The sequence below is a fragment of the Solanum stenotomum genome, chromosome 4 (assembly GCF_019186545.1).
Source record: "Solanum stenotomum isolate F172 chromosome 4, ASM1918654v1, whole genome shotgun sequence".
Taxonomy (NCBI): Eukaryota; Viridiplantae; Streptophyta; class Magnoliopsida; order Solanales; family Solanaceae; genus Solanum; species Solanum stenotomum.
Window position 1 is genome coordinate 27489355 of NC_064285.1, and position 27164 is coordinate 27516518.

The 27164-nt window shown below is 34.0% G+C and overlaps 1 protein-coding gene across 4 annotated transcripts in view; it reads left to right on the forward strand.

The window, feature by feature from the left end:
• Positions 1–21357: 21357 nt before the first annotated feature.
• The window catches only part of LOC125863070 (ABC transporter C family member 12-like), a 71511-nt gene continuing 65704 nt past the window's right edge, over positions 21358–27164 (forward strand). For 3 of the 4 annotated variants that reach the window (XM_049543218.1, XM_049543219.1, XM_049543220.1), the window contains exons 1-2: positions 21363–21459; positions 22547–23097. In XM_049543218.1, coding sequence (XP_049399175.1) covers positions 22768–23097 — 330 coding nt within the window. In that variant the 5' untranslated portion in view covers positions 21363–21459; positions 22547–22767. Of the gene's footprint in view, positions 21460–22546; positions 23098–27164 lie in introns of all 4 variants that reach the window. The other variant, XM_049543221.1, reaches the window with a different exon arrangement.

A 27164-nucleotide genomic window follows, 5' to 3' on the forward strand; every position in this document is an offset into this window, starting at 1 on the left:
GGATACTATCAAAAATGGTGATTTTATCTATTATTAAGACATTTTGAAAAGTAATACTAAGGTCAAGCATAGATGATCCAAGCAGGTTAATGAAAGGTTGTCGAAGGAATCCATTGGATTACCCGTTAGCCAGGAGGGCGTATAGGATGGGCCCAAATAGTAGAAGCTTTCATTAACCATTGTCAGGCTTATCTATGATTGTAAAGGCCCCTTGAGTAAAACTGATCGATCCGTCTTGAAAATTTGTATCAGAGTCATGGACTATTAGTAACTATAGGTGGTATAGTTCAACACATTGCTTCTCTATGCATATGATAAAGAGGAAATCTACTGTTAAAAATAGTAGGAAAGAAGAGTATGATATACCTCAACACCTTGATCTACTTAATAAGTGGACTATTCCTAAAATTCCTCTCAGGATTATATACCAGATGGGAACTTTTGAGAAACTTGGTCTCAAACAAGTGGTTAAAACCACTGAAGAAACTATTACTATTGATAGTGATCACCAAACTTTTAGGTTATTATCTGAAAATGATTTGGCCCCTTATAGGGATATTTACCGATTTATGCATATTGGCTTGGTCCAGGTGGCATTTAAGCCCCTCACCTTGAAAGGTTTACCAAAAAGCTTTATAGCAGCTTTAAGAGATGGTAGAAATCATAATTGGAAGAAATCCCTTATAGGGACGATACAAACTAGTTTTGCTTATAGACCAGTTTATTGTAATGCTTACCCTAATTTACAAGTTTCCTTGCAGGATGAGAATTCATTAAGTTCTCTTACGCTTAATGTTAAGCTTCATGGTTATGATTATATGTTTGTCACTGAAGTTGTTTGCATATGTTATAGACTTTATTATAAACTCTTACATACTTTGAATCCTATGTGTAAGATGATTGATTTTAAAAATGAAACTATTCTTATATAAACTAATTTTGGTAAATCGAAGGTTGTTACTAGAAGACCTATTCAAAAAGATGAAATTGATTTCCCGCAAGAGTGGGTTATTGAAAGAGCAACACAACCTAAAGATAATACAAATAATGAAGTATCAGAAATTGAACAGTTTAATGATGGAACTGTTAAAATTAAGTTTTCTGACTCTGTGGCTATGCATAATAGGAATGATAATCATATCATGTCTTCTAGAATTTCTAGATCTAACTCTTCTTATATTTCTCCTGTTGATTATATTGTACAGAGTCCTTCTCGAGCATCTACTTCTCATATTAGAGAAAATTATAGATGTGATAATATCATAATTGATAAAGATAATATTGCTAGACCTATGCCTAGGCCCAGCTCAGATTTAGATATAACTGAGTCTGAAATGAATTTTCCAGATGAAATCTCTACTTAGAAACTATCTTATGATGTCTGAAAATTAAATTGATTTTAGTCCGGGTTCACCGACAAGAGAAAAGATTTCAAAAGAATTTCAGAAATCTAGATAGGTTTTCAAGAAGAATTGTATACTGATCTTATTAATTCAAAACAAAATGTTTTAATTGCTTTTGTTCCTTGGTTCATGACTAAGCATGTTCATAATTATATCTCTATGATAGAAAAAGATTTTACTTTAATTAAGCACTGGAGAAGTTACGAAATCTGTTTTCCCTCCTTTGCAATCCTTCCAAATTAATAAGGATGATAAAACTGTTTATTTTAATGCCTTTTCAAAATTATTTGAAGATAATACTGCTTTAGTGACTACTCAGCATATTAATGTCATGATCAAGCAACAGAATTATGCTAACATTTATATGAGCATTCTGGGAGAACAAATCACTTCTCTTCATGGTAATGTTGATAAACTACTTTAAACTCAATTCCAATAATAAAGGATAAGAGAAAGTAGCTAATACCAGTATCCAACCTCCACCAGAAATCGGTGACTTTAAGTTAAAATACTTTTCAGATCTGGAGGATTTCTTGGAAAAGAGATTTAAAGGCGGTAATCTGAAGCCTTTGAAGGTTAATAACCTTTCAAAAGGAGAAAGCAGTCATACAAAAGAATTTTTTTGATGATATTAATAAAATCTCAGAAAAGTATGCTAGGAAGCCGGTTCAAAGGATGTACTACTATCCTAGATCGACTCCTCAGGATGTGCTCTTGGAAGACCATGAACATATTATAACTAATAGTTATAATGGTAAAGAAATCTATGAATGGAATATAGATGGTTATACATATAGGCAGATCTATAAAACGGTACATAGGATGCTCATGTACAACACTATCTGTAAAGCTAACAAGAATAGTGATAAGACTATTGCTGATATGATTACAACAGAATTTACAATGGCCAATAATAAAGGATAACCAACTTCTAACTACCATCAATATACAAAGAAGTTACTAATTTACTTGAATGATATCTTTATTAAGAAAAATTTTAAAATTACCGTTACTTAGTGAATAGTTTGACTCTTGCAATGATATCTTTATTAAGAAAAATTAAAAAATTATAGTTACTTAGTGAATAGTTTGGCTCTTGCACTACTCATAACAATAATTTCAAATGTTATGAAATATAAATGACTTATTTTTAATAGTAGGCTTCTTTCCTTTTAATTTATTGTTAAGAAATTATTTTTTGCCTATATTTTTGAGTCATTTACTTCAAAATAGTTTCAAAGTTGCACCAATATCAATCATTAATCATATTATTGAACAAAGTTAATCTAAGAAAATTATATATCATAAAGAAATTGAAATAAAATAGGAGCAGAATTTTTTTTTATGAATTTAAAATTGAGTGTGTAAAATCACCTTAGAAGAAATCTGTTGTATGTATCAAGCTTCTCAATATAGATGACATAGCATGAATCATTAAATTTAGCAAATGTTGAGCAAAATATAATAATGAACAAAAATATAAAAAAATTCAACCAATAAGATGAGAAATCTTACCCTATGATGAAATTTTACAGAGAATAAAACATATAGTAAGTGTAATTAAGATAAATATTCATCAATACATGATCTCATTAGATAAATTGCTACTACTCAAAAAAAAAAATTGAAATACATTGAAAATTATGTTGAAGCATTTCCTAAGAACAACTAAAACTAAAATAAATTCATGTATGCATAGTTTGGTAGTGAAAGGTATATATATATAGACTATTTTTTGTCTTTTAATCTCTCATCTTTTAATACATTATTACTCCACATTAATAAAATTAACTAAAAAATATAAAATTTAAGGTGGATGAATCATATAAAATCTCTAATTAATTAAGAAGGTAGTTATAGTGGGAGGTGAAAAGTTGATTGAATTGAATAAATATTTTTTTAATTATAAAAAATAAAATATTTATCTCCCATCTTTTAACATGTTATTATTCCACATCAATAAAATTTAATTAAAAATTATAAAAATTTAAGGTGGAAGAATACATGAATATATATTATAAACTCTAATAAAGAAGACAATTATAGTGGGAGGTACATATACCTCAAAAAAAATCTATTAAAATGATTTTAAGATGTTATAAATTTGTACATTAAATAATTGAAAGTTATGAATATGAAAAGTTTGAAAGTTATGATTTTATTTATTAAGGAACTATGAGTTATGGGGATGCTTTTACAAAATAAAATAAAAAGTAAAAAAAAAAGATAAAAAATAAAGAAGAATGGAGATCATAGAGATGTGCCACATCAACTTGTCTATCTTTCTCCTTTATATATATATATATATATATATACCAACGATACAGGATCATTGACCTGGCGGTGGTCCGCCGAGTCATAGCAAGTCAATATCCTTAGAGGTAGTCCAACTACATAAGAATCGAAATACACAAGAATTTTAACATAGTTTCTCAGACTGCATGGTTTATTTATTTTACCCAAGCAAAGGGCCTGTCAAGAAGCTAATACATACTTTTATTGAGCCCATGTGTCTGATAGTTCTAACCGGGTATCAGGCGCCCTACGTATCAAACTCTTTTTCGGGCTAAAAACCACGGCTCATCAGACGGAGTCACAAAGACAAAGCCAATAAAAGTAGTACTAGATCCGACTGTTCCTCAATCTCAGAACCAAGTCGAGAAGCCATACTAAAATTCTTCTACATTTAAATAAAGCTTAGATCCGTTCATGGTTTATATAAAAGAGAAGTTAGTTATCCGGCATAGATATAATTTTTTAGCCGGACATAGTCACGGTTTAACTCAGAGATAAAAAGATAAAACTGAAACTAAAAGGAAGTACCTTATAGTAAATACCACTCTTTATTGCTTCGGCCAAAGTCCGGTAAGNCCATACTAAAATTCTTCTACATTTAAATAAAGCTTAGATCCGTTCATGGTTTATATAAAAGAGAAGTTAGTTATCCGGCATAGATATAATTTTTTAGCCGGACATAGTCACGGTTTAACTCAGAGATAAAAAGATAAAACTGAAACTAAAAGGAAGTACCTTATAGTAAATACCACTCTTTATTGCTTCGGCCAAAGTCCGGTAAGCTCACAATACTTAGAAGATTTTACAAGAGAGAGAGAGAAACGTAAACAAGAAGAGGTGGTTTCTAAAACCTGCCCTCAATTAAAGAAAAACAAACTTATTTATAGAAAAAAGAAAGCATCTTTGTACAGGATACTGGGCCCCTATCTGGGTCTTGGTAATAGTGTATCTATTGTAGGTAAACAGTGTATCTACTGTAGGTGAACAGTGTATTTACTGTGGGTGAACAGTGTTGCTACAGTAGTGCGGGCCTACTACCGACGCGGATAAGTTTTACACTTCTTTTTACATCTTGTCCTTTAATTTTGCCAAAAAATCTTCGGCTTTCTTCAGTGCATCCATTGGTGCTTCTTCTTCATATGGTTGTGCTTCGTGCATATCTTCACTTGTTTCACTACCCATTAATGAATCTGATTTTGCATAATGACTTATATTTAGAAGAATTTTTTTCTTTACTTCTTCTAGATACTTCATAATCATTTCATTTTGTTCTCCTTCATCATGATTAGAAATTTTCTAGCCATATATTTTACGGAGGTTGAGTCATCAGTCATAATTCCTTTATTAGGAATCGATTTATAATTATGTATGGTTTTTGTTATTAGATCCAACAATTTTTGTCCGTATAAAGACTTTGTTTGAGGATCTTTCTTCATCAACTTGTCCCAAAAATTATTATAATAAGTTCTGTAGGCAAGGGATTTGTTCCTCAGTGAAATCTGCTTCCGGAACCCATTTATGAATCCATGGAACAGAGAATTCTATAAAGAAAGTATATCTATTCAATTTGTTGAAAATAACAAATATGTTCTCGATGATATAACTTGTTAAGATCTGGGGAAATCTTGACCCATTCTTTGTATAACTTGAGAAATGGTTCAGGCAATATTTTTATGGTTGGCCTGTGGTATGACCACCAATTTAAAAACCAATTTGGTATAGAGTTAGCAAATATCTTGGCATATACTTTTATAAACCAAGTATGTTTATGCCTCTCATTGTTATAACATAGGACTTTATTAAATGCCTGAATATAATCCCAATAGGTAAAGCTTTACCATGACTTTGTTCAGACTGAATTGTCTTTCAGTCATTGAGGAAATACCCCAATCTTCAATATGAATGACGTGTTTTATAATCATTTTAGAGAAGTTATAAACATTCTCACTTGTATTATATCCTGAAAAATGTTGAAATTCAACACCTGTGCTTATCAGCAGAGTCTCATAATATTTTCGAGTTTTGTATAACTCACCCGGGAAATAAAGCCCATTAACTAAATACCTATGGAATATCTTCCAAGATTCTTCTTTTCTCTGTATGTCAGGGTTTTCTAAGAGAAATATCATTTCTCTTTTTTCTACCTTTTCATATGTTTTGATATCATCAACTTCTTCTTTGGCGATTGAAGCAAAAGAATCACTTTGCTTTTGAGTTAGAAACTCCTGTAGTTTAGCATATAATGGATCACTTTCTGGAATATCTTCCAGATGTATTGATGATGAAGCTTTTTCTTGTGCTCTAGAGTTTAAGTTATATAAACTCATTCCTCCCTTTTGTATAATTGGAGTACTAGATGATGAAGATCCGTATGATGATCATGATGAACTTGGGGATGATCTTCCCCTTCCGCGAGTATAACTGTCTTTTCCTCTAGCCTTGGTTATCCAAGGAGGATCCATCCTGCAAACATAACATTTAGTTTTAATCATTCAAGAGGTTATATTTTTAATCATTCAAGAGGTTATAAACTTCATTACAATAAATCTTTCATAAAGCTCTTGTTCAATCATGTAATTATTGACGATATCTATCACCATTCCGTCTATAATTTTCCATACTATAAGTTCCTTTAAATTTCTATTAAGAGGAACTGCCTTCAAAATCGTAACCAAATCTTTATCAGGAAAGAAGTCAAGAAAACCCATCAAAAGAAAGATATTCTCTTGATAAGAAGTCTGGGAGGGAATTATCACTTCCCTTTTTATAATGAATTTCGAAATCAAAAGGGGCTAATTGTGCCTGCCACCTAGCAAAAATTAACTTAGACGCATCATGTTTAAAATCTTTATCAAACATATACTTGACTGACTGAGCATCAGTTTTTATCAAGAATTTTTTATTATATAAATCATCTTGAAATTTTAAAACGCACTTAACGATAGTTAACATTTCATGAGCTACCATCGCATATTTTTTCTGAGCATCGCTCCATTTTTCGGAATGAAATCGAATAAGATATTCATTTTTATCATGCGGATTAATTTGCTTCAATATACCTCCATACCCAATATTAGACGCATCCGTCTCTACAATCTTTGGCCAAGCAGGATTAGCAAGGGTTAAACAAGGTAAAGATTTAACTCTTTCTTTAATAGTCTTTACAAGATCTGTGAGACTATTAGTCCAAGGCTTCTTATGATCCTTTTTTAGCCTGTCATATAACGGAGCTAAATCTCGAGACAAATTCTTGTAGAATGGGGAAATGTAGTTTAAACTTCCCAGAAACCGCTGCAATTGCGTCTTATCTGTAATAATATTAGGGAATTTCGATGCAAATTCAATAGAACGCTGAATAGGAGTCATTTTTCCTTGACAAATCAAATGACCCAAAAATCTAACTTCTGTTTGAAAAAGACTCATTTAAGGTTTAGATATGACCAAACCATTTTGAATAACTATTTTCTTAAAAATGTCTAAATGCTTAATATGCATTTCAAGAGTCTTTGAGTATACCAAAATATCATCAATATAAACTATGATGAAATCCAAATAGGGATTAAAAATATCATTCATTATCTTTTGAAATTCTGAGGGAGCATTTTTTAACCCTAAAGGCATTACATTCCATTCGTACTATCCAAACAGAACATTAAATGTCGTTCTATATGAATGGTCTCTAAATATTTGGATTTGCCAATGTCCAGATTTTAAATCAAAATTTGAAAAGATATTAGCATCATATAATCTGGTTAATAAATCTCTTTTATTTGGAATAGAATATCTAATCCATTTTAAAAATTTATTTAAAGGTTTATAATTTATAACTAACCTGGGAACACCTCGTTCTTTTTCTGTTGCGTTATTAATATAAAAAGCAGTACATGACCATGGTGATTTAGAAGGCTCTATCAAACCCTTTTGTAATAAATTATCAATTTCCTTTTTGTAGAATTCAACCAATTCGGTATTCATCTGACAAGGACGTGATTTGGTAGGGATATTTTCCTCAGAGAAATCATCTTCATATGGAAGAGTTACAATATGCTTTTTTCGATTCCAAAAGGCACTAGGATGATCAGCACAAATATCAATGACCATTTTTTCAGAAATGAGTTTAATCTTTTCCTGTACGTTAGCAGATTTTAAAGTATCGAATATATTCATACTAAATATCTCAAGCTGTAAATAATCAACATGCTTTTGTTTCATTTCAATTAGAGCATTAATATTTCTAGAAATAGGCTCGATGATAAAAGTATAACTAATATCTTGATTTTTATAAGTAGCAGAAAATCCTTTAGCATTTATATTAGTAAAAGGATAAATTGCATTTATAAAAGGAGTTCCTAGAATAATATGAGGGTATAACTGATTTTTTACTAAGAAAAAGAAGTGAGGAATAAAAACTTTATTCTGGCAAATACGAGTATTAGATAATTTATACTTTATATCTAAAGCATGACCAGATGCAGATTTAACCATATGAGTTGTTTTTTCAAAATGTTTAGTAGGTACAAGACCTTCTTGAATGCAACTCACATCAGCGCCACTATCAATCATAGCAATGCTAGTCATAGAAAAAGTATTATCAATTAATATAGTACATTTAACATACCATTTATGAGCTGTAACAATTTGCATCATTCCTAAAAACATATTTTATTTCGGATCGATATTCAAAGTGTTGGCAAGAGTATTTTCTTCAGTAGTAGATTCATCAGCCTTATTTTTTCCTTTGCTATTAGCAGACTCAATCTGAGTAAGACAGTGATCATAAATAATATGATTTTGTTTAAGAAATTTAATTTCTTCTTTCAAATGTTCAATTTCTCCTTTTAAATCATCAAAAGAGATATCACGAATAACCATGGTTTGTTTAGAAGAGAGTCTATTATGAACTTCAGACAAGGAGTAAGGAGCAGAATAATTAAATTCATCTTTAACCTTTTTATCACTAGGAATACCAGTTGAAGAGCTAGCTTTACTAGCAGCCAATTGAATGATCTTTTCACGAAGAGTATTATCGGTAACTTCCTTTAGAAGTTCTATCACATTGTCTGCAGTGATAGTGAACATATTCATATCTTTGAACTGAGATTGTAGCTTGTAGAAATCATCATGTTCGCAGTGACAAACATCACCATGACATTTGCAAGCATCATTCAAATCTTGATGAACCTTAGAAGACTCAGGTTGCTCATTCGAATCTTGATGAACCATTTATATATATATATATATATATATATATATGATTTATTAGGTTAAAATTAAATGCAAATTCTAAATTGAATAAAAAAAGGAGTAAAGAAACGTGGTTACGTTCATTATTAATGAGTAAGGTTTTTTTTAAAAGTAATTTTTTTGTGCATTATTCTAAAAATGTCAAGTGAATTAATGAGTAAGACTTTTTTTTTAAAAAAAAAAAAGAAAACGTGTGTTGATGGTTCCTATTTTTATGGTATGTGTGGTTATGCAGTGGAAGTAATAATATATATATATATATATATATATATATATATAAGAAAACCCTCAACCCGGTGACATGGCACAACCAAAAGAAAGGAATCTCCTTTTATTTAGATATTTACACAACTTCCCTTTCCCTTTGCACTGAAAACGCCAAAATCAAACGATGCTTCACCCTCATAAACCTTCAAAAGACGCTTCTCAGCTTCATTTGTTTTTAAACTATTTTTGCTTATCATAAAGTTGTGTTTGTTTACAAGGACGCCTCCATCTTACAAATTGAACCACCGACTATTCATCTTCTCCAAACGTTGTTCATGTTATTGTTGCATATCCATGTTTCTCCTCACCAACATCCATTCCCTTCCCGCCTTCTTCTACCAAAAACAATCTCCAAACAAATTCTGGCCTTCTTCACGGCAACCTTTGAATCAAATCTTGCCTACCTGACAGTCTCACTGATAAGTAAACGCTTTTGAACTCTTTCCACTAAAATAACCCTTTCTGTAGCCTCTGAAAAAATAAAACCAACACTTGGCCTTCACTACACTACACCTGCGATTACTCATCTCAAACCTGGACTAGATTCTGCACAGAGCATTCAGCATGAACAAATCCTGAACCAGAGTGCAATTAATGTAGTGATTTAGTTCATCTGTAGATTCATACAAATATTATTTGATGCATTGTCGTACATATTCCCAGGTTCTCTTTCTTGCATGAGAGTTGTTACTGTTCTTAAAAAAACCCTTTTTATGTTTGTTGGATATTCATAATTCAGTCTGGGTTCACTTATGTTTCACTGCTACACATATTTTTTCTTAATTTCTAACCCATCCGTGTTGTGAATGTTGAAATCAATAAGGCTTTTTGAAGAAATTGTTTACTAATGGGATTTGACTACGACGAGAATGCTAATCAACAACCAGATCTCGGTTTCTCTTCTGTACAATTCATAATTAAAGTAATTCAATATTTCATCCTCATTTTTCTATATTCTGTTGGAGAATAAAGAAAGAAGAAACAACGTATAAGAAGATAGAAGAACAGTTGCAGAGAACTTTCACGTTATATTTCTAATATTAATAACGAAAATACATAAGACACTTTAAATAGGAATTAAGACTCAACCACCTGAGAGAAACATGACCCACTAACTTAACCACAACCTTATCTACTAAGCTAAATATTAGCAACTAACAGGAGATATGCTTTGACTGAACTAGGACTCCTAACAAACGTGTTACTCTGCCAACTAAATAGGAACCTCTAATTACTTTTGATCAATATTCAACACTCCCCCTTGATTCAAAATTACAAACTCCAAGTTTCTGCCGGAACTGATCATGCTTGGCTTGTGGGAGTGCCTTGGTGAGAACATCTGCAATTTGATCCCTTGTACCGCAAAACTTCAACTCTACATCACCTCTTGCTGTGTGGTCACGAATGAAATGATAACGGATGTCTATGTGCTTTGTTCTGCTGTGAAAAGCCGGATTCTTTGTCATTGCAATTGTTGCCTTGTTATCGCAAAATATTTTTATCGCACCCTCTTGCCGATAGAAAACATCAACTAACATTCTTCGTAACCATAAGGCTTGACAAGCTGCTGAAGTTACAGCAATATATTCTGCTTCCGATGATGATAATGCAACCACATCCTGCTTCTTTGAGCTCCAAGAGATCGCTCCAGATCCTAAATTGAACACATTTCCAGAAGTACTCTTTCTGTTATCTATACTTCCTGCCCAATCACTATCACTGTATCCTGTCAAGCTGAAATCAGCATCTTTGGAGTACCAAATCCCGAAGTCAACTGTCCCAGCAACATAACGCAAAACTCTTTTGGCAGCACCAAGATGTTGCTTGGTAGGACTATGCATATATCTAGACAACATACTAACAGAAAACATAATATCAGGACGAGTATGTGTTAGGTAGTTCAAACCTCCAATCAAGCTTCTATAGTGACTAGGATCAGCGAGATCTGTGCCATCTTCAAGCTGAAATTTTTCATTTGCATTCATGGGTGTGGCAGCCGCTTTACAATTATGCATACCGAACTTGAACAAGAGGTCTTTTGCATACTTCGTTTGAGAAACAAAAATACCATCTTCTACCTGTTTCACTTGAAGACCAAGAAAGTATTGCAAAACACCTAAATCTGACATTTCAAACTCCTTCATCATGCAAGATTTAAATTCAGCAACTAAAGTTTCACATGACCCCATATAGATCATGTCATCCACATAGAGACAAACTACCAAAAAATCACTTGTACCTTGTTTCTTTACATACAACGTAGGCTCATTCTCGCTCCTTTCAAATCTATTCCTCAGGAAGTACGAGTCAATTTTGTTGTACCATGCCCGTGGTGCTTGTTTTAGCCCATAAAGAGCCTTCTTGAGCTTGTATACTTTGCTCTCATTGCCACTAACACCAAAACCCTCAGGTTGGGAAACATAAACTTCCTCTTCCAAATCCCCATTTAAGAATGCAGATTTAACATCAAATTGATAAACGGGCCAGCTCAGTTTAGCAGCCAAAGATAAGAGTATTCTCACCGTTTCAAAGCGAGCGACAGGTGAAAACGTCTCATCATAATCAATACCTTGATGTTGTGCATATCCTTTAGCTACAAGCCTTGCTTTGTATCGCTGTATGCTCCCATCTGCATGACGCTTGATTTTGAACACCCATTTGAGTCCAATGGGTTCCTTTCCTTCCGGTAGATTCACCAATTCCCATGTTTGATTCTGCTCAATTGCTTGCATCTCTTCTATCATTGCATTTTTCCATGCTTGACTTTCTACAGCTTCCTTGAAACAACTGGGTTCAGTAACATACAAAGCAAAAGAACAATTTTCATAAATCTCCATTAACGATCTGAATTTCGCTGGTGGAGTCTCACTGAAAGAATCACTTGAAGACGAACTGCTGCCACTTCCTTGGGGGGTTAAGCTGTGATCACTTGCTGGAGCAGAGGTTCTTGATTGATGAGTAGCACGGCTGCTACTTGTTGGAGAAGAGCTGGATGTGTTCCCTGGAACAGAAACTGCTGCAGGTTCTTGCTGAAAAGCTTCATCAGTAGGCAGCAATTTAATATTTGAACTAACATTCTCAGAATCAAAGTTCCAGCTAGCATCTTCATTAAACATAACATTTCTACTGATCACAATTTTTCCACTCAGTGGATTATATAACTTATAAGCTTTGGATTGTGTGCTATATCCAACAAAGATACATTTCTTTGATTTTTCATCAAGCTTATATCTAGCTTGGGAATTCACCAAAGAATAAGCTATACATCCAAAGACACGTAAGTGGCTTACCTTGGGCTTGTTACCTCTCCATGCTTCATATGGTGTTTGATTAAGAACAGCCTTGGTGGGTGAAATGTTCAGCATGTAGACAGCGGTAGCAACAGCTTCAGCCCAGAAATATTTTGGTACACCTCTAGCTTGCATCATGCTTCTACCCATTTCAACGACTGTCCGATTCTTGCGTTCGGCAACACCATTCTGCTCTGGAGTATATGGTGCTGTGAGCTCTCTGTGAATACCATTTTCCTCACAATAGGTGTTGAATTCATTTGATACAAATTCACCACCTCTATCTGTTCGAAGAGTCTTAATTCTACAGCCACTTTGTCTTTCAACAAAAGACTTATATTTCTTGAAATTCTCAAATGTTTCTGATTTAAATTTCAAGAAATATACCCAACTCATTCGACTATAATCATCCGTAAAAAGCAGAAAATATCGACTTCCACCTAAGGACTCAACACTCATAGGACCACATAGATCAGCATGCACCAATTCAAGACAAACAGATGCTCTCCAAGACTTACCTACAGGAAATGAATTTCTATTTTGCTTCCCATACACACATCCTTCACAAAATTCAAGAGCATCAATTCTAGGCAAACCAAGAACCATATTTCTACGACCTAATAATTGTAACCCCTTTACATTCAAGTGACCATACCGCAAATGCCACAAATTGGCTTCCGTATTGCCTTTGGTAATTAACGCAAAACTTTTAACATCAGAAACTTCAAGAGGAAACATTCTATTTTGAGTCATTTGAATGTCAACAATTTTGTGTCCTGAATTTTTATCTTGAATGCTACAAGAATTGTCATCAAACAAAATAGAATATCCACAATTCATCAGTTGCCCAACACTCAACAAGTTATGGGCCAAACAAGGAACATACTGCACATCATGGAGAAGTTTGACATTACCATGAGAAGTTTTTAGAGCGATTGTGCCTTTCCCGTCGACTGTCATTGCCTTGTCATTTCCAAGACGAACTTCTGACTTCTCCGATTCATCAAGTTCTTTGAACAGTGACCTTCTGCCTGACATGTGGTTGGAGCAACCACTATCAATGATCCATACATCATCTGAACCAACATCTATTGAGGAGTGAGCCATGAACAAATTGCCCTCATCTTGTTGTTGCTCAGTGAAATTGGCATGTTGTTGTTCATCTTTCTGTTTAGTCCAGCAATCAGCTTCCTTGTGACCCATTTTTCTGCAATAGCGACACTGAATATTGCTCTTGAATTGCCGGTGCTCACCACCAAACTGAGCTCGTCCTCTGCCACGACCTCGTCCACGGAAACTACCTCTGCCTCCATATCCTCTGGCATTTGAAACTTCTGATTTGCCTTTGAAAGAAGACTCCCCCTTGATCTGAAATGCCTTCTCTTCGCCCTTTTCTTGAGAAGCATTCAGTCTATCCTCATGAGCTTGCAATGAACTCATCAATTCATCAAAACCATAATTAGATAAATCATGGGACTCCTCAATAGCAGCTACGACATGATCAAATCTTTTATTAAGACTTCTCAAAACTTTAGAAACTATAGTTTCATCAGTAATTTTGTCACCGTATGCCTTCATATGATTAACAATTGCACTCACCCGAGATAAGTAGCCTTGCACAGATTCACTACTTTTCATGGATGAATTTTCAAAATCACGTCGGAGTGATTGGAGTTTAACAGTCATTACCTTTGTCGAGCCGTGGAATTCTTTTTTCAGAATATCCCATGCCTGCTTTGAGGTTTCTGCAACAGCAATTCTGGAAAAAATTGAGTCATGCATCGCTTGCTGAATGTAAAACAGAGCCTTGGAGTCCTTCTTTTTGTTCTCCCGCAATCTTTGTGCTTCATCTTCCTCAGCATAACCCTTCTCCACCAAATCCCACAATTCTTGAGACTTGAACAAAGTCTTCATCTTTATGCTCCAAAATTCGTATTTGTCCCCATTAAAGATGGGAATTAGTTGTTGAGATGTGGTAGATGCTCCATTGGTAGACATTCTTTGTTCTCAATTGTCACTTTCTTCTTGCTATTGATTTGCTCTCAGTTTGACTTAACGTGGCTCTTGATACCAATTTTGTTGGAGAATAAAGAAAGAAGAAACAACGTATAAGAAGATAGAAGAAGAGTTGCAGAGAACTTTCACGTTATATTTCTAATATTAATAACGAAAATACATAAGACACTTTAAATAGGAATTAAGACTCAACCACCTGAGAGAAGCATGACCCACTAACTTAACCACAACCTTATCCACTAAGCTAAATATTAGCAACTAACAGGAGATATGCTTTGACTGAACTAGGACTCCTAACAAACGTGTTACTCTGCCAACTAAATAGGAACCTCTAATTACTTTTGATCAATATTCAACATATTCTGCTTATTTTGTTCTTTGCTAGTGGAATCTTTTTTTTTCCTTTTTGTGTGTATGTTTCTGTGTGTATGAAGAAGTTGAGTTCGTCAAGAAAATTGTTGGCTTAACTGTTCATCTTTTGAGAAAAAAAAAGGTATATAGTTATGTATAAAAAGGTATATAGTGATGCATAAAGTAGAATCTCTTTGTATAAATATTGTACAAGCACTAATATGTGCGCTTTTAGATTTTCTCCAGATTTGAAATCTGATTAAATTTAGGTTTGTTGTAGCTATAAAATTAACGTATTTTGGTTAATGTGTCTCTCTTTGAGATTATTTTGTGTCTTGAAATGTAACTTAAGGCTTTCGTATGAGCAGTTAAAAAATCTAGAAGACATCCCTTACATGATGCACTACTTTTGGGGGAAATAACCAAGTACAACTTAATTCTGATCTCACCCAATATAACATTATGTTCTATGAAACATGTTTGCAATTTTAATGACTCACTCGGTTTGAATATAATTTGAGTAACCTAATATAATTTATTTTGAATGTATACTGACCGACTTGAAGTCCATTATTCATCTTTCTTGTTTGAAATTTGAATGTTGGAGACTCAACGGAGATGAAAGTCTCCATAATTCTGTCCCAGAAACTTATATCACCAAACTAAGTGATTCACCAGAAAGAAGACGGACAAAAACAGAGTTTTGTTGCCTCTCATCAGAGAAAAAAAACCCTAAAAAAATCTCTATTTTTATCCCTCCTGTATGTACAAGGAGTCAAGGACATAATGTTTCAATCTCACATAAATTTTCAGGTATAATTCTTTTATTTAGTACTCTTTCCGTAAACAATTGTTTATAATCTCTTTCTGAGATGGATGTTTATATTGTATTCTCCCTGGAATTTAGAGATCCTGTTATGGCATCGAAAGAAGAAAAGAAGACTAAGATTTTGTCACGATCCGAGCCTACACCCTGGACGTGGCCGGCACTCGAAGACCATTGCTGGTCCCCAAGCGAACCCTCATCCTGGCTGACTACAAGCGGAAAACTGATTCAAGCATACAAAGCTTAAAAACTGAAATAAAAGTTCATAAAACTTAAATATAAACTTTAAGACCAAAGGAAACTCTGTATAATAAAATATATACAACTCGCCATAAAAAGGCAACTTTAGTCTTTAAAACATTTGACAAAATAAATGATACATACTTCTCAACTATACTGACTATCTATGAAGCCTCTAATTGATAAAGATGGAAATCGGGACAAGACCCACGACATCCTAACAACTGATATAACTGAAAGGTAAATGAAGTCCTCCGAAAGCAAGGAGGCTCACCATAGCTAAATCGAACTCTTGGATGTATCAACGAAGCTCCTGTTGATGATCCTGAATACCTGTGTCTGCATCATGAGAAGATGCAGGCCAAATGGCTCAGTACGTGGAATGTACGAGCATGTAAGAGGAATTCTAAAACATAAACATAAGCTTGAAACTTGATAGAAATGAAACATACTTACCTCTTCTCAAACTTACTCAACTCAAAGAATACTCAAAACTACTCAAACTTACTCAACTCAGAAGTACTCAAGGATAAGATACTCAACTCTGAGATTAGATACTCAACTCTGAGATTAGATACTCAACTCAAGAATATGATATTCGATTCAAAGATATGATATTCGACTCTGGATACTCAACTTTGAATACTCAACTAAATATGACTGAACTCATTTCAATATAAAGCAATTTAAAACAAGTGCAATATTAAGAAACAAATTGTTTAAAAATATGCTGTCAAATCTGTGTGTATGCAAGGATACAACATAACTCTGAAATGTATATAAAAATACAATAAACTGATGTATATAAAAATACAATAACTTCTGTGGGAGTTTCTCTAACCGACAACCATCACATAAGAGCTATAGTGATGATACAGCGATCTACCTCACGCTGCCAGCGCATCCTATACCCGGCCAAAGGTATAGGACCTGAACTGCCTAATGGATCCACTAGTCTATTTCGAAAAAGGTTCATCTAAAAAGTATGACCCTTTTCTACCCATGGTGGCTACATGGTTTATGGAGGCTGTGAGTTGTCTAAACTCTCCCCCATATCGGTGCTCAATACTACTCCCAAAAATATACTAGCTCTTATGTTTTAAAAACATACTTCTTTCTGCTGATTTGAGATAATTGCTCAAAAACTTAGCTCAAAGGCTATCTTGGAAATCTCAGTTTCCCTGCTTGCTTCATTTAGAAAGCTATTACTCTTTTCTGAAAACTAGCCCGAAGGCCCTTTGGAAATCTCAGTTTCCGTTCTTATTTAAATGTGAAAACATTTATAAACTCTTTGGGAATACTTAGTCCCCATATACTTTTGAAGAAAAAGACTTCAAACTTTACTCTTTACTCTTTACTGAACTCAAAACTTAAGTCTTAAAACAAAGTTAAAACGTTTGTAAAAGACTTCTTAAAATATGGTTCATACCGAATTATGGACATGAACTACTCAATGCAAGGTTTTCAATAACCATAGATAGAACTCAAATACTTGGAACTCAAGAACTTCAATGATATTACTAATTTCAAGAATGCTCAACTCAGAGGGTTCGTGCGGAATTATAAGCATGAACGACTCAACTCAAAGACTCAAAGATACTTCTCTTCTCAAGACTGCTCGACTTATAGGATTCATGCGGAATTATGGGCATGAACAATTCAACTCAAAGACTTTATGGGTAACATGTAATAGTCCCATGCTTAGAAATATAATCTCAAAGGGGATTAGGAACTCAATACTCAAGACTTAGAACTTGAAGATACTACTCCTCTCAAAGATACTCAACTTCTGGAGTTCATGCGGAATTTATGGGCATGAACGACTTGACTCGTAGGTCTACATAACATTATGAAACTCATGTATGTGACTCTTCTCATTCTCTGACTTACTTCCTCAAAACTTAGTTCAAATCGATAGTTGATCTCAAAGGATTCACAATTGAACTCAAAGGCTTTCTTGAACTCTACTCTTAACTCTCTCTTGAATTTGAATTATGAATTCAAGAGTTATGATTCATGATATGAAGGATCTCAATAACAATATAACTATTCGATAATTAGGAATATAACTTTTAAAAGAAACGTGAATTCAAGAACCCAAAATCAACTTATCTCAAGAATACTCAAATCTAGGGAAAGTATCTTAGATTACTCTTTTACTGATCTGAAAGTAGAGGTAGGGCGTGAGGACGAACTAGTCCAACACTATGATAGCCTTACATACCTAGAAGAACACGATTCTTGAAAAATCTTGAAGAAGAACTTGATTAGAATCCTTGAAACCCTAACTTGAAGGTAAACAATCAAGAAAACCTTTCTTGAGATTCTCGAGTTAGTTTCTTGAAATCTCTATGGTTTTCTTGGAGGTAAAAGGCAAAAACGACTCTTTTTAATATTTTCCCGTTGGCTAATTCGTAACAGCACTGTATAGGTTACTAAAATAGTCATAACTTTTTACTCAGAAATTGGATTGACGCGAAATTGGTGGGGTTGGAAAGTAGATTCAATTACCTTTAATTGGATAAGTTATGGCTCACGTAACTCTTAATATTCTAAGAGATATGGTCATTTAAATTTGACCCAAACAGAATCTTACATCAAAACTTAATGAAACTTCAAGAACACTTATCAAGAACTCATCAAGAACTCTAATCTTTAAATTTCAAGAACGAAATTACGCTGAATAAATCATGATTGGTGTGTGGGTGAAAGAACCCAACACTATGGAAGCTTACATACCTCTTAGGGATTAAACCCATGGCGAAAATCCGCAACAAGATGCAAGAATCTCAACGAACGCTTTCATCCTTTCTCTTTTCTCCTCTTTTCTCTTCTTCTTTTCTCTTCTTGAATTCTCAACTAAAACCCTAGGCGTATTTTAGGATTATAAAACTGAACCTAATAGGATTAGACCCTTAAAATATTACTAAAAACGAATTAAATCTGATTGGGTAAGGAAAAGACCAAAATACTCCTCTCTATTTTCGGCTAACATTCCTTAACTGGTCAGCCTATCTTCAAAAGGTCATATCTCACTCATCCGACCTCGAAACTTAGCAAACTCAGCGGCGTTGGAAAGATAATTTAAAGATCTTCGCTACGGTATCTGGTAGCACACCTAATTCATCCTGATCTAGGAATTATGGTCATTTGAAGTCAACCCAAAACTCATACTTAGCTTAACTTACAAAATTCCAATTTAATTCTTTTTGGAACTCAAGGTGCTACATCTAATGACCTTAACACTTAAAAATATTTTTAATTCCTTGCAAAATTCTCACTCACTACAAAGGAAGGTTCGGGTCTTAGCGCAAAAAAAATTCTGGGGTGTTACAGATTTCTTCTCTCAATTGATTGAGCCATTGTAAGCTTTGAAGACTCCTCTTCGTTTACTTATTATAATTTATTTATTGATGCGTTCTATCATCAAGAAATTGAGTATTAATATTTTTCCTTTGAGGAGATAATTGTTACTCATATGCCCTTTTTGAGAATTTTTTTTTATAATATCTTCACGCCAGAGATCACAAATCATGCATAAATGATATTTCTATTTTAGTATAAGTGGTGAATTATGTACTTTTTGTACTGAAATTTCTCAAAGTTTTATTTCTTACTTGTCATGAACGAAGTTGAATCACTCACTTCTATTTGTGACTGATTTGATAGTTTCACATTAGATTGACAGAGAAACTTAGTATTTAGTTCAAACCAGTATTCTCTATCTAGTGTCCACATGTCTGGAAGGATGATGGGTTATATTCTTGGCTCTTAGTTTGTCAAATTAATTTTAAAATTTTGATCTGGAGTGTGTCAATTGCTTATGCATCTTTCTACTTTGCTTTTATACAAACTTATTTAGTTGGCAATCCTAAGGAATAACTGATTCAACTATTTAGTTGGCAATCCTAAGGAATAACTAATTCAACGAAAATGGTAACTTTAAAATTACAATTTTTTCTTTTCGGTGAAATTAGATCGATAGGCAGATATGAACCTAATTTCCTTTGTACCTAGGTTGCGAAAGAGATACTTAAGATATCTTAATGTCCTATTGTGGTTCTCTCGAGTTGCAGTTATTTGCTACAAAATTAAATATAAGTTTGTTCTTAGCACATTACTCCATTGTTCTCCATTGTTTTTGAGATAGCAATAACATCTTTTTCTTTCAAACTAACAAAAAAAATTAAAAATGACTCAATTTGTTTGGAACTTCCTTGGGAAATTACCAAAATAAGGTTGCAATAGTCGTTGAACATTCTTTTGGCAACTAAACTTTCCTCACAGCTCATGGCAGGTTTCAAAATCAAGGAAATATAGCATGCCAACGTATAATACAATATGGATCCAACATCGTTCAAAGATCTTATGTAGTTCAACCTTCAAGAGATATACTAAGCCTATTGATTATTTTTCTTGATGAATTTTGGGATAATTGTAGGCACACAATTTAGCCAGGCTTAGTAAAAACACATTCACATTTGATCATGCTCACTTTTTTGGCACAAATGAAAAAGTGGGATACTAGCCAATCTTGTAGATGATTATTTTTTCCCAAATGTTAACCCCACTTATGTGAATTCGAATTCCAATATTTTGATTGAGAACTTCTGAAAATTGTGTTCTGACTCTTAATTGTGGTATAAAACAAAACAAGCTTTTTTTTTTGAATGAAACACATATATCATTGAATGCTATTAGCACAAGGTAGTTCACCACCGCGCGAAGTGCGAATTATTTACCTAGCATATATAAATATATTTGTTATTATTATTTTTTTTTAAAAAGGAACAATAATTTATTTATTTTTAAAACTAATTGAATATATAGGGAAACGTACGTATGCTGAGATTGTGTCATTTTTTATTCAAATTTTGAAATGTTAAATAAATTAAAAATTAACCATATTTGGGGTATAATATTTAAAATATTAAATTGAAGAATAATTATGTTGATCAGTCACCTCTAACATGTGTCATTTTAGAAAAATTTAATAAAATATTAATTAAATAATTAAAAATTGAAGAATAAATATAGCGTTGACATGTATTTTTTTTCTTCTCCTTTTATATATAGATAAAAGATATTTTATTATTTATTATTTATTATTTAAAATTCAAAAATTTGTGAAATATGTGATATTTTTTCTTCTCCTATTATATATGAATAGATATATAAATGTTTTTTTATAGGCTAACACGTAGGCGCTATCACTTTCTCTTGTATATATAAAATAAAAATACATGGTGTACTATAAAGCTGCTGGGCTTCGTCCCAATCCCTCGGACCCAGACCATATGCTTCCAAAATTTTTAGAGAAAAAAAAAATATACTCCTTTGTTTTCAGTAATATTTTTAAAGTGGCATCTCCTTCACCGTAAGCAATGACGCTAGCAGTTTCAACATTGTTGTTGTTTGGAGTTTGGACCATTTTCAGATTCCACTCTTACCTTTTTTTTTCCTTCATGTATTGCTTCCTCCTGGCTGCAGATGCTCATTTGCTCACTTCACTGTCTCAGTTGGAGAGGTATCATTCTTTCTCTTGTTTAATTATCTCAATTTGAAGTTATTTACTTGAAAATTTGAACAACTTTTGGGGCTAAGGGCTTAAATGGTTAGTGTCTGTAAAGCCTATGTCGATGTCATGCTATTTAACTTCACTCTCTCCTTTTCCCGCTTAATGCATAAACCAATTATTAGTATGCATATCTATACTTGTCTCCACTGTATCATCTAGAAACTTTATGTGCCATGTTAGCATCGGGTCCATGAGATATAGTGGGGATCAGTGGCGGACCCAGGATTTTCGTTCAGTGGTTCGAAAAATAAAAGTATAAACGTGTAAATAAGCCTTTAGAAATGGGATCCTTGAATTCTTTTGGGTTTAAAAGCACACTTTTAGCACGTGTTTTAAAAATTTTTAAAAAAAAACTAAAAAAAAACTTGAAAAACAGAACTGAAAATTAAAAAAAAAATAAAAAATTGGAACTAAAAAAGAAAAAAAAAATGCTGTCACAAGGAATCGAACTGGGGAAGTGATGGTTAATTTCCAGGGGACTTGCCACTGAGCCATCAATTTCTCTTTGTCAATTAGGGGGTTCAAAATATATATATCTACAAAAATACAAAAAATTTACCTTATATATACCGTGTAATTTTTTGCCGAGGGGGTTCGGGTGAACCCCCTGTAACCAACGTGGGTCCGCCCCTGGTGGGGATGAGTTGGAGTGTATAGTTGCCAGTTGAGATCAAGTTGAGGTGTCTACATGTGGACTCTCAAAGTTGGAGTGCTTACTTCTTAGCTCAGGCGAAGTTTGAGTGTGTTTATGTATTGTGTGTACATTATAAATTTTCAGTTTCACTGTCTGGTTTTGTTAGATCACTAAGTATTTAATTCTTCCTCTCATTATTAAATCATCTTCATATGGATGCCTTTGTTTCCATTTATGCTCATCTGGACTTTGGTCATTGTCTACTTTCTGTCTGTTAACTTTCTCATATTTTAGAAAGCTACAACTTTCTAGTCTTTCTGTCATAACCATCGGTGCAATTTTCGTTGCTTGATTGCTCCACATCTAGCTAATGGCTGCGTATGTTTTTTTCCCTAATTGCAGTAAATTTTTTATGCACAACTGTGAGCAGTTCTTGGTTGATTGAAAATGATGAAGGTTTGAATATGCACAGACCTTAGTGCACTCCAGAATATTTCACTGGCATACAGAGGACCACTATTTATAGCTAGCCCCTACTTGCTTGGGATTGAGGCGTGTTGTTTTTGTTGTACAGTACAGTGGACCTCTAACGTGGTGAAATTTTGGTAGAGTAGTTACAGAAAATGATTTTCGATGCACTAGTTTGGTATTGCAAGCCGGTGGCAAATGGGATATGGGCCAAAGAAACTAACAGCGCTTTTGGTGCTTATACACCTTGTGCTATTGAATCAGCTGATTGCATATCTAATGTGGTTCTTTTTGTGCTTTGTGTGTCTCGCTTATGGCTGGTCAGGATGGACCACAACATTCGCAGATTTCAGTTAAGGTCGAAATATTACAATTACATATTGATCCTCTTGGGAAGTTGTTGTGCTGCTGAGCCCTTGCTCAGATTGTTTATGGGCATTTCAATCTTCAATCTGGATGCAGAAACTGACCTTGCTCCTTTTGAGGTTCTATCTACTTCGTGTTATAATTTATCTGTTTTCTTATTTCTCCCATGCTCTTCTGACATCAGCATTTCCTTTTGTTTATACGAAATTCATCTTGTTTTCATTCTCTTAGCACATATAAAAAAAAATAAAAAAATCTTACCAAACTGTTTATGTATCTGCAATTGCATGTACCTATCAGAAATGAAGAAACTTGCAGTTGGCATGTATAATCATGGCTCAAAATTATGCACCACTTTCCTTTCAAAGAAATTAAATCATCTTCATCGTTCATTTCTTAGGTATATGGTAGGTGAATTATTGTCATACTGTTTAATTTAACTGTCTTCAATAATTTACTTTGAAGTACTTGTCCTAGTGATTCTTCAATTTCTTTTTGGATCGGAATCACCCCAAAGGACTAATAATGGAAATCAAAACTACATGAACTATGAACTAATGCACTATGTGTGAATCCCAGTGTAGTTGGAGTCGGATATATGAGTTCCTATTTATACTACTCTATTCGGTCCTTTTTAATTCCAAAGTGATAAAGTAATTTGTTTTCTAAAGCAGGTCAGGGTTCCTGAAGCTAAAGATTCTCTAAATCTCATACCATTTGTCGGGTAGTTCACTTTGTGTACCAGATAGCTTCTGCATAGGTGACTGAATTTCATATTCATCACACAGTAGACAGTGTCAATAAAGTCGCTATGATTCATTCAGTTACATTATTGCATATTTGACCTCATAAAAAGGCATATGTGTAGTCTTTTGAAGTTCAACTTGCAATTTTACTCTCTTTTCCTTCTTCTTGTATCGGCGGGGGCCGGAATAGGTGACGGTAGCGGAGTATGGTTTAGGGCGATATGTGGATAGGTGACATTCCTCTCGTTGTTTCTTATTTACATGATTCTCTACTCTCATCATTTTTGTATCTCTGAAGGTAAAACATTTTCTTGGAACTTTTATCTTTTCCATAAACTTGATGTTTAGAGAGGCATTTAATCTTGATATACTCATAAATTTTCTTCACAAATTTAAGATGTCTGCATCTCCTAATACTATAGATTTCTCAATAGAAGGCTTTAAGTCTTCACTTTGCAAAACTTTCTTCTCTTGCTTCATTCAATCTGGAATCCAACTGGAGGTAGAGATAACCTTAAAGAAATATTTTATAAACACTCGTAGAAACACATCAGAATGTGAGCCTTTCCCGGCTATCTTCACAGGAAATGGCCTCCCTGTAACACCTACAGGTTTTTTCTTATGAAAGTTTTTCTCCGTTGCAACTCACCTATTGTTTCTGATCTTAGATCTGTTCTGTGACTTCTTTAACACCTACAGATGTTTTCCGGCTAAATTTTATCTCCCCTGCAACTCACCTACTGTTTTGATTTCAGATTTTTGACAACTTTTTCCTGCCGATTCTGCTAGTCTTTTTCAGCATTCCTCAGCCTAGAAATGTTCCTAGGCACTCTTGTGAAGAACTTCCTTTCTCCTACTTTCTAGGAGTGGAGAGCACCTTTTCCGTCGACTTCCTCGCTGGAACCCCTCTTCTTTCATCACCTTCTTCTCAGCTATCACCTTCAATGGTAGCATTCCAACCTTTTTCGTTTCTTTCTTGTCAAGTTCTGATAGCTCAAGTGGCAAAAGGTGGAGGATTTGTGGCTTAGGTCACAGGTTCAAGCCCCACACCATGCAAAGCGAAGCCCGGTATTTAAGTGGAGAAGGGTATAGGGGCGGGCCCATTATCCACCGAGTTTAGAAGGCTGTGATTGGTTCAAAGGGTGGGTCACAGACGGATTTCTCGGTTATCAAAAAAAAAAGATGGGGGAGAATAGGATATATTTCAATGCAAGCTTTAAATCATTTGATATTACAAGATGCGCTACGATTGAGCTATTTGGTATGAATGGGTGGAGAGAAGTGGTCATATGATGAGAAGCTCTTCAATGAGCAGTAAAGCCATGGAATGGATTTGTCATATTCTTAAGGAAGCCTCCAAGCACCAAAATAATGTGGTAAGAGAGATGGAGAACCAAAGAATTGGATATATAGTCACATACAACTTTCATACGAGCAAATTCAATGCACATTGCAGATATATGAGCATTTTATCCTTAAAGGGGATCAAAGGTTGGTCCTAATCATTCAAGAAAAAGCATTAAATGCTGGTTGGCTCGATGATTCATTTAAGGTAGAAAGATTCTTTCTCTCCACCTATTGATTAGGTAGGTCCCCATTCCCCTATGTTGACTGAAACCCACTATCCATATGCTAAAACAGTACAAGAAAGTAAATGGCAATCCAAAAGCTTTGGAAAGCAGACATAGAGATTAAGAAGGAGAATATTCTTAATTCTGAATCCTCAGGGACAAAGGTTGATGGATTGCTAAAGATATGTTTGGTTAGCCACTTTGGTAGGGAAGATGAGGAGAAACCTTTTCTAGCAGACCTCAGGAGTGGACATATTCCAACTGGAAAACAACTTTTAGGGTAAACATATTTGAGATGGTGGGTAATCTATTTCGTATAGAATTCTCTCATAGAAATATGGAAAAGAAGATTCTTCAAGGAAACCGTTTCTCGAAAAACCTCCAGATTTCTCTTAGAATGGCGGAGATCCATAGCAGGATGCACCCCAACAACTCAGAGGGCTATTGGAGTTCCTCTCACCTCTGGTCCAACCACAAGATAGGAGAAAAATGCGGAGGATGGATTGCTACCGAGGAGGAGACCTAACTGAAAAATCACCTCAAATGGGAGGACCTTGATCAATGGAGAGGTCTGGAATATCCTCTACGAAGTGGTCATTGTTGAGAAGGAGTCAAGTTTTTTATTCCAATTTGGGTTGAGAGAAACCCTAGATTTGAGTCGCCGACATTATCCAATATTATAACTGTTGGAGTGGTCGAGGAAATGACCTTAGATAAGAGGTTATGGAGGATACAAATTAGGGTCGAATGCTAGTAGTTAGTAGACCCTTGTCCTTGTCCTTACATACTGGTAGTCATAGTATTTCTCCTGTAGTTTATTGTCTTTCAATTTCTGCTACTATTTACTGTCGCTTGTACTTTTATTATCGCACTATTTTATTGTAGTTGTTTTGTTCTTTTTTCCAGTATGCTTTGTCATGATTTCTATAATTTATTGCTATAATTTCTTGACTTTCATTATTTCTTTTTCAATTTTTTTTGGATATGCTTTTCTTTGAGCCGACTCTCTACCTTCCAAGGTAGAGGTAAGGTCTGCCTACACTCACCCTCCTCAGATTCCACTTGTGGGATTACACTGTGTATGTTGTTGCTGCTGTGTTTGGTGTAAACAGTCCTACTGAGAGAAACTGTCGAAATTCTGGATGTGCTGATTCAATTTAGTTGGTCAAAATAGCTTCAGTTTCTTAGTGTCTTATTGTAAACTGTTTTGCTCATTTATAGAAATAGACACAAGTTACCAGTTTCAATAGAAATCTAGAATCCAACTGAAGTTTTGTCTTTTCTTAAAAAAAATTGCGAAGCAAAGTTCCTTGTGAAATGAAGATTTTTATGATCTTTACTTCATAACACTCTTTTAAATATTTTCAAGCGTAGAGGCCAGAAAAAGATTCTATTGGTTGTTGTATAATGTGCAAGCTTTTCTTTTACATTTTTCCTGCTATTTTTTTAACCTTCTGAAGTAACTGTTAAAACGAGAGATAAAAGTTATTCTGTATTTTTTATCATCACAATGTACAATGCAGGGGCTTATATATATGAGGCTAATAATGCCAGTTAGTGATAAATCTCTACAAATATGGGATACAAATCAGATCTTATCTTAGGATAAACATGGAAAAAGTATCTCAGCTATTTAAAAGATTGTCTGCTAGTTGTGCCTGGGTGACATGAATGGAGTACAAATCAGACCACTGTCCAATTTTTCTTTGATGAAGTGTCAATCAATTTGTTCGATCATGCTGCAGGGCTATACTTATTGTCGACTTAGAATCACATTATAGCTTTGTAGAAGGGGTCCCACTTTACTTTCAAAGATTTTATTTTAGCCACAGTAGCTCACAAACATCCATGTATCGCTTTGGACTCTGA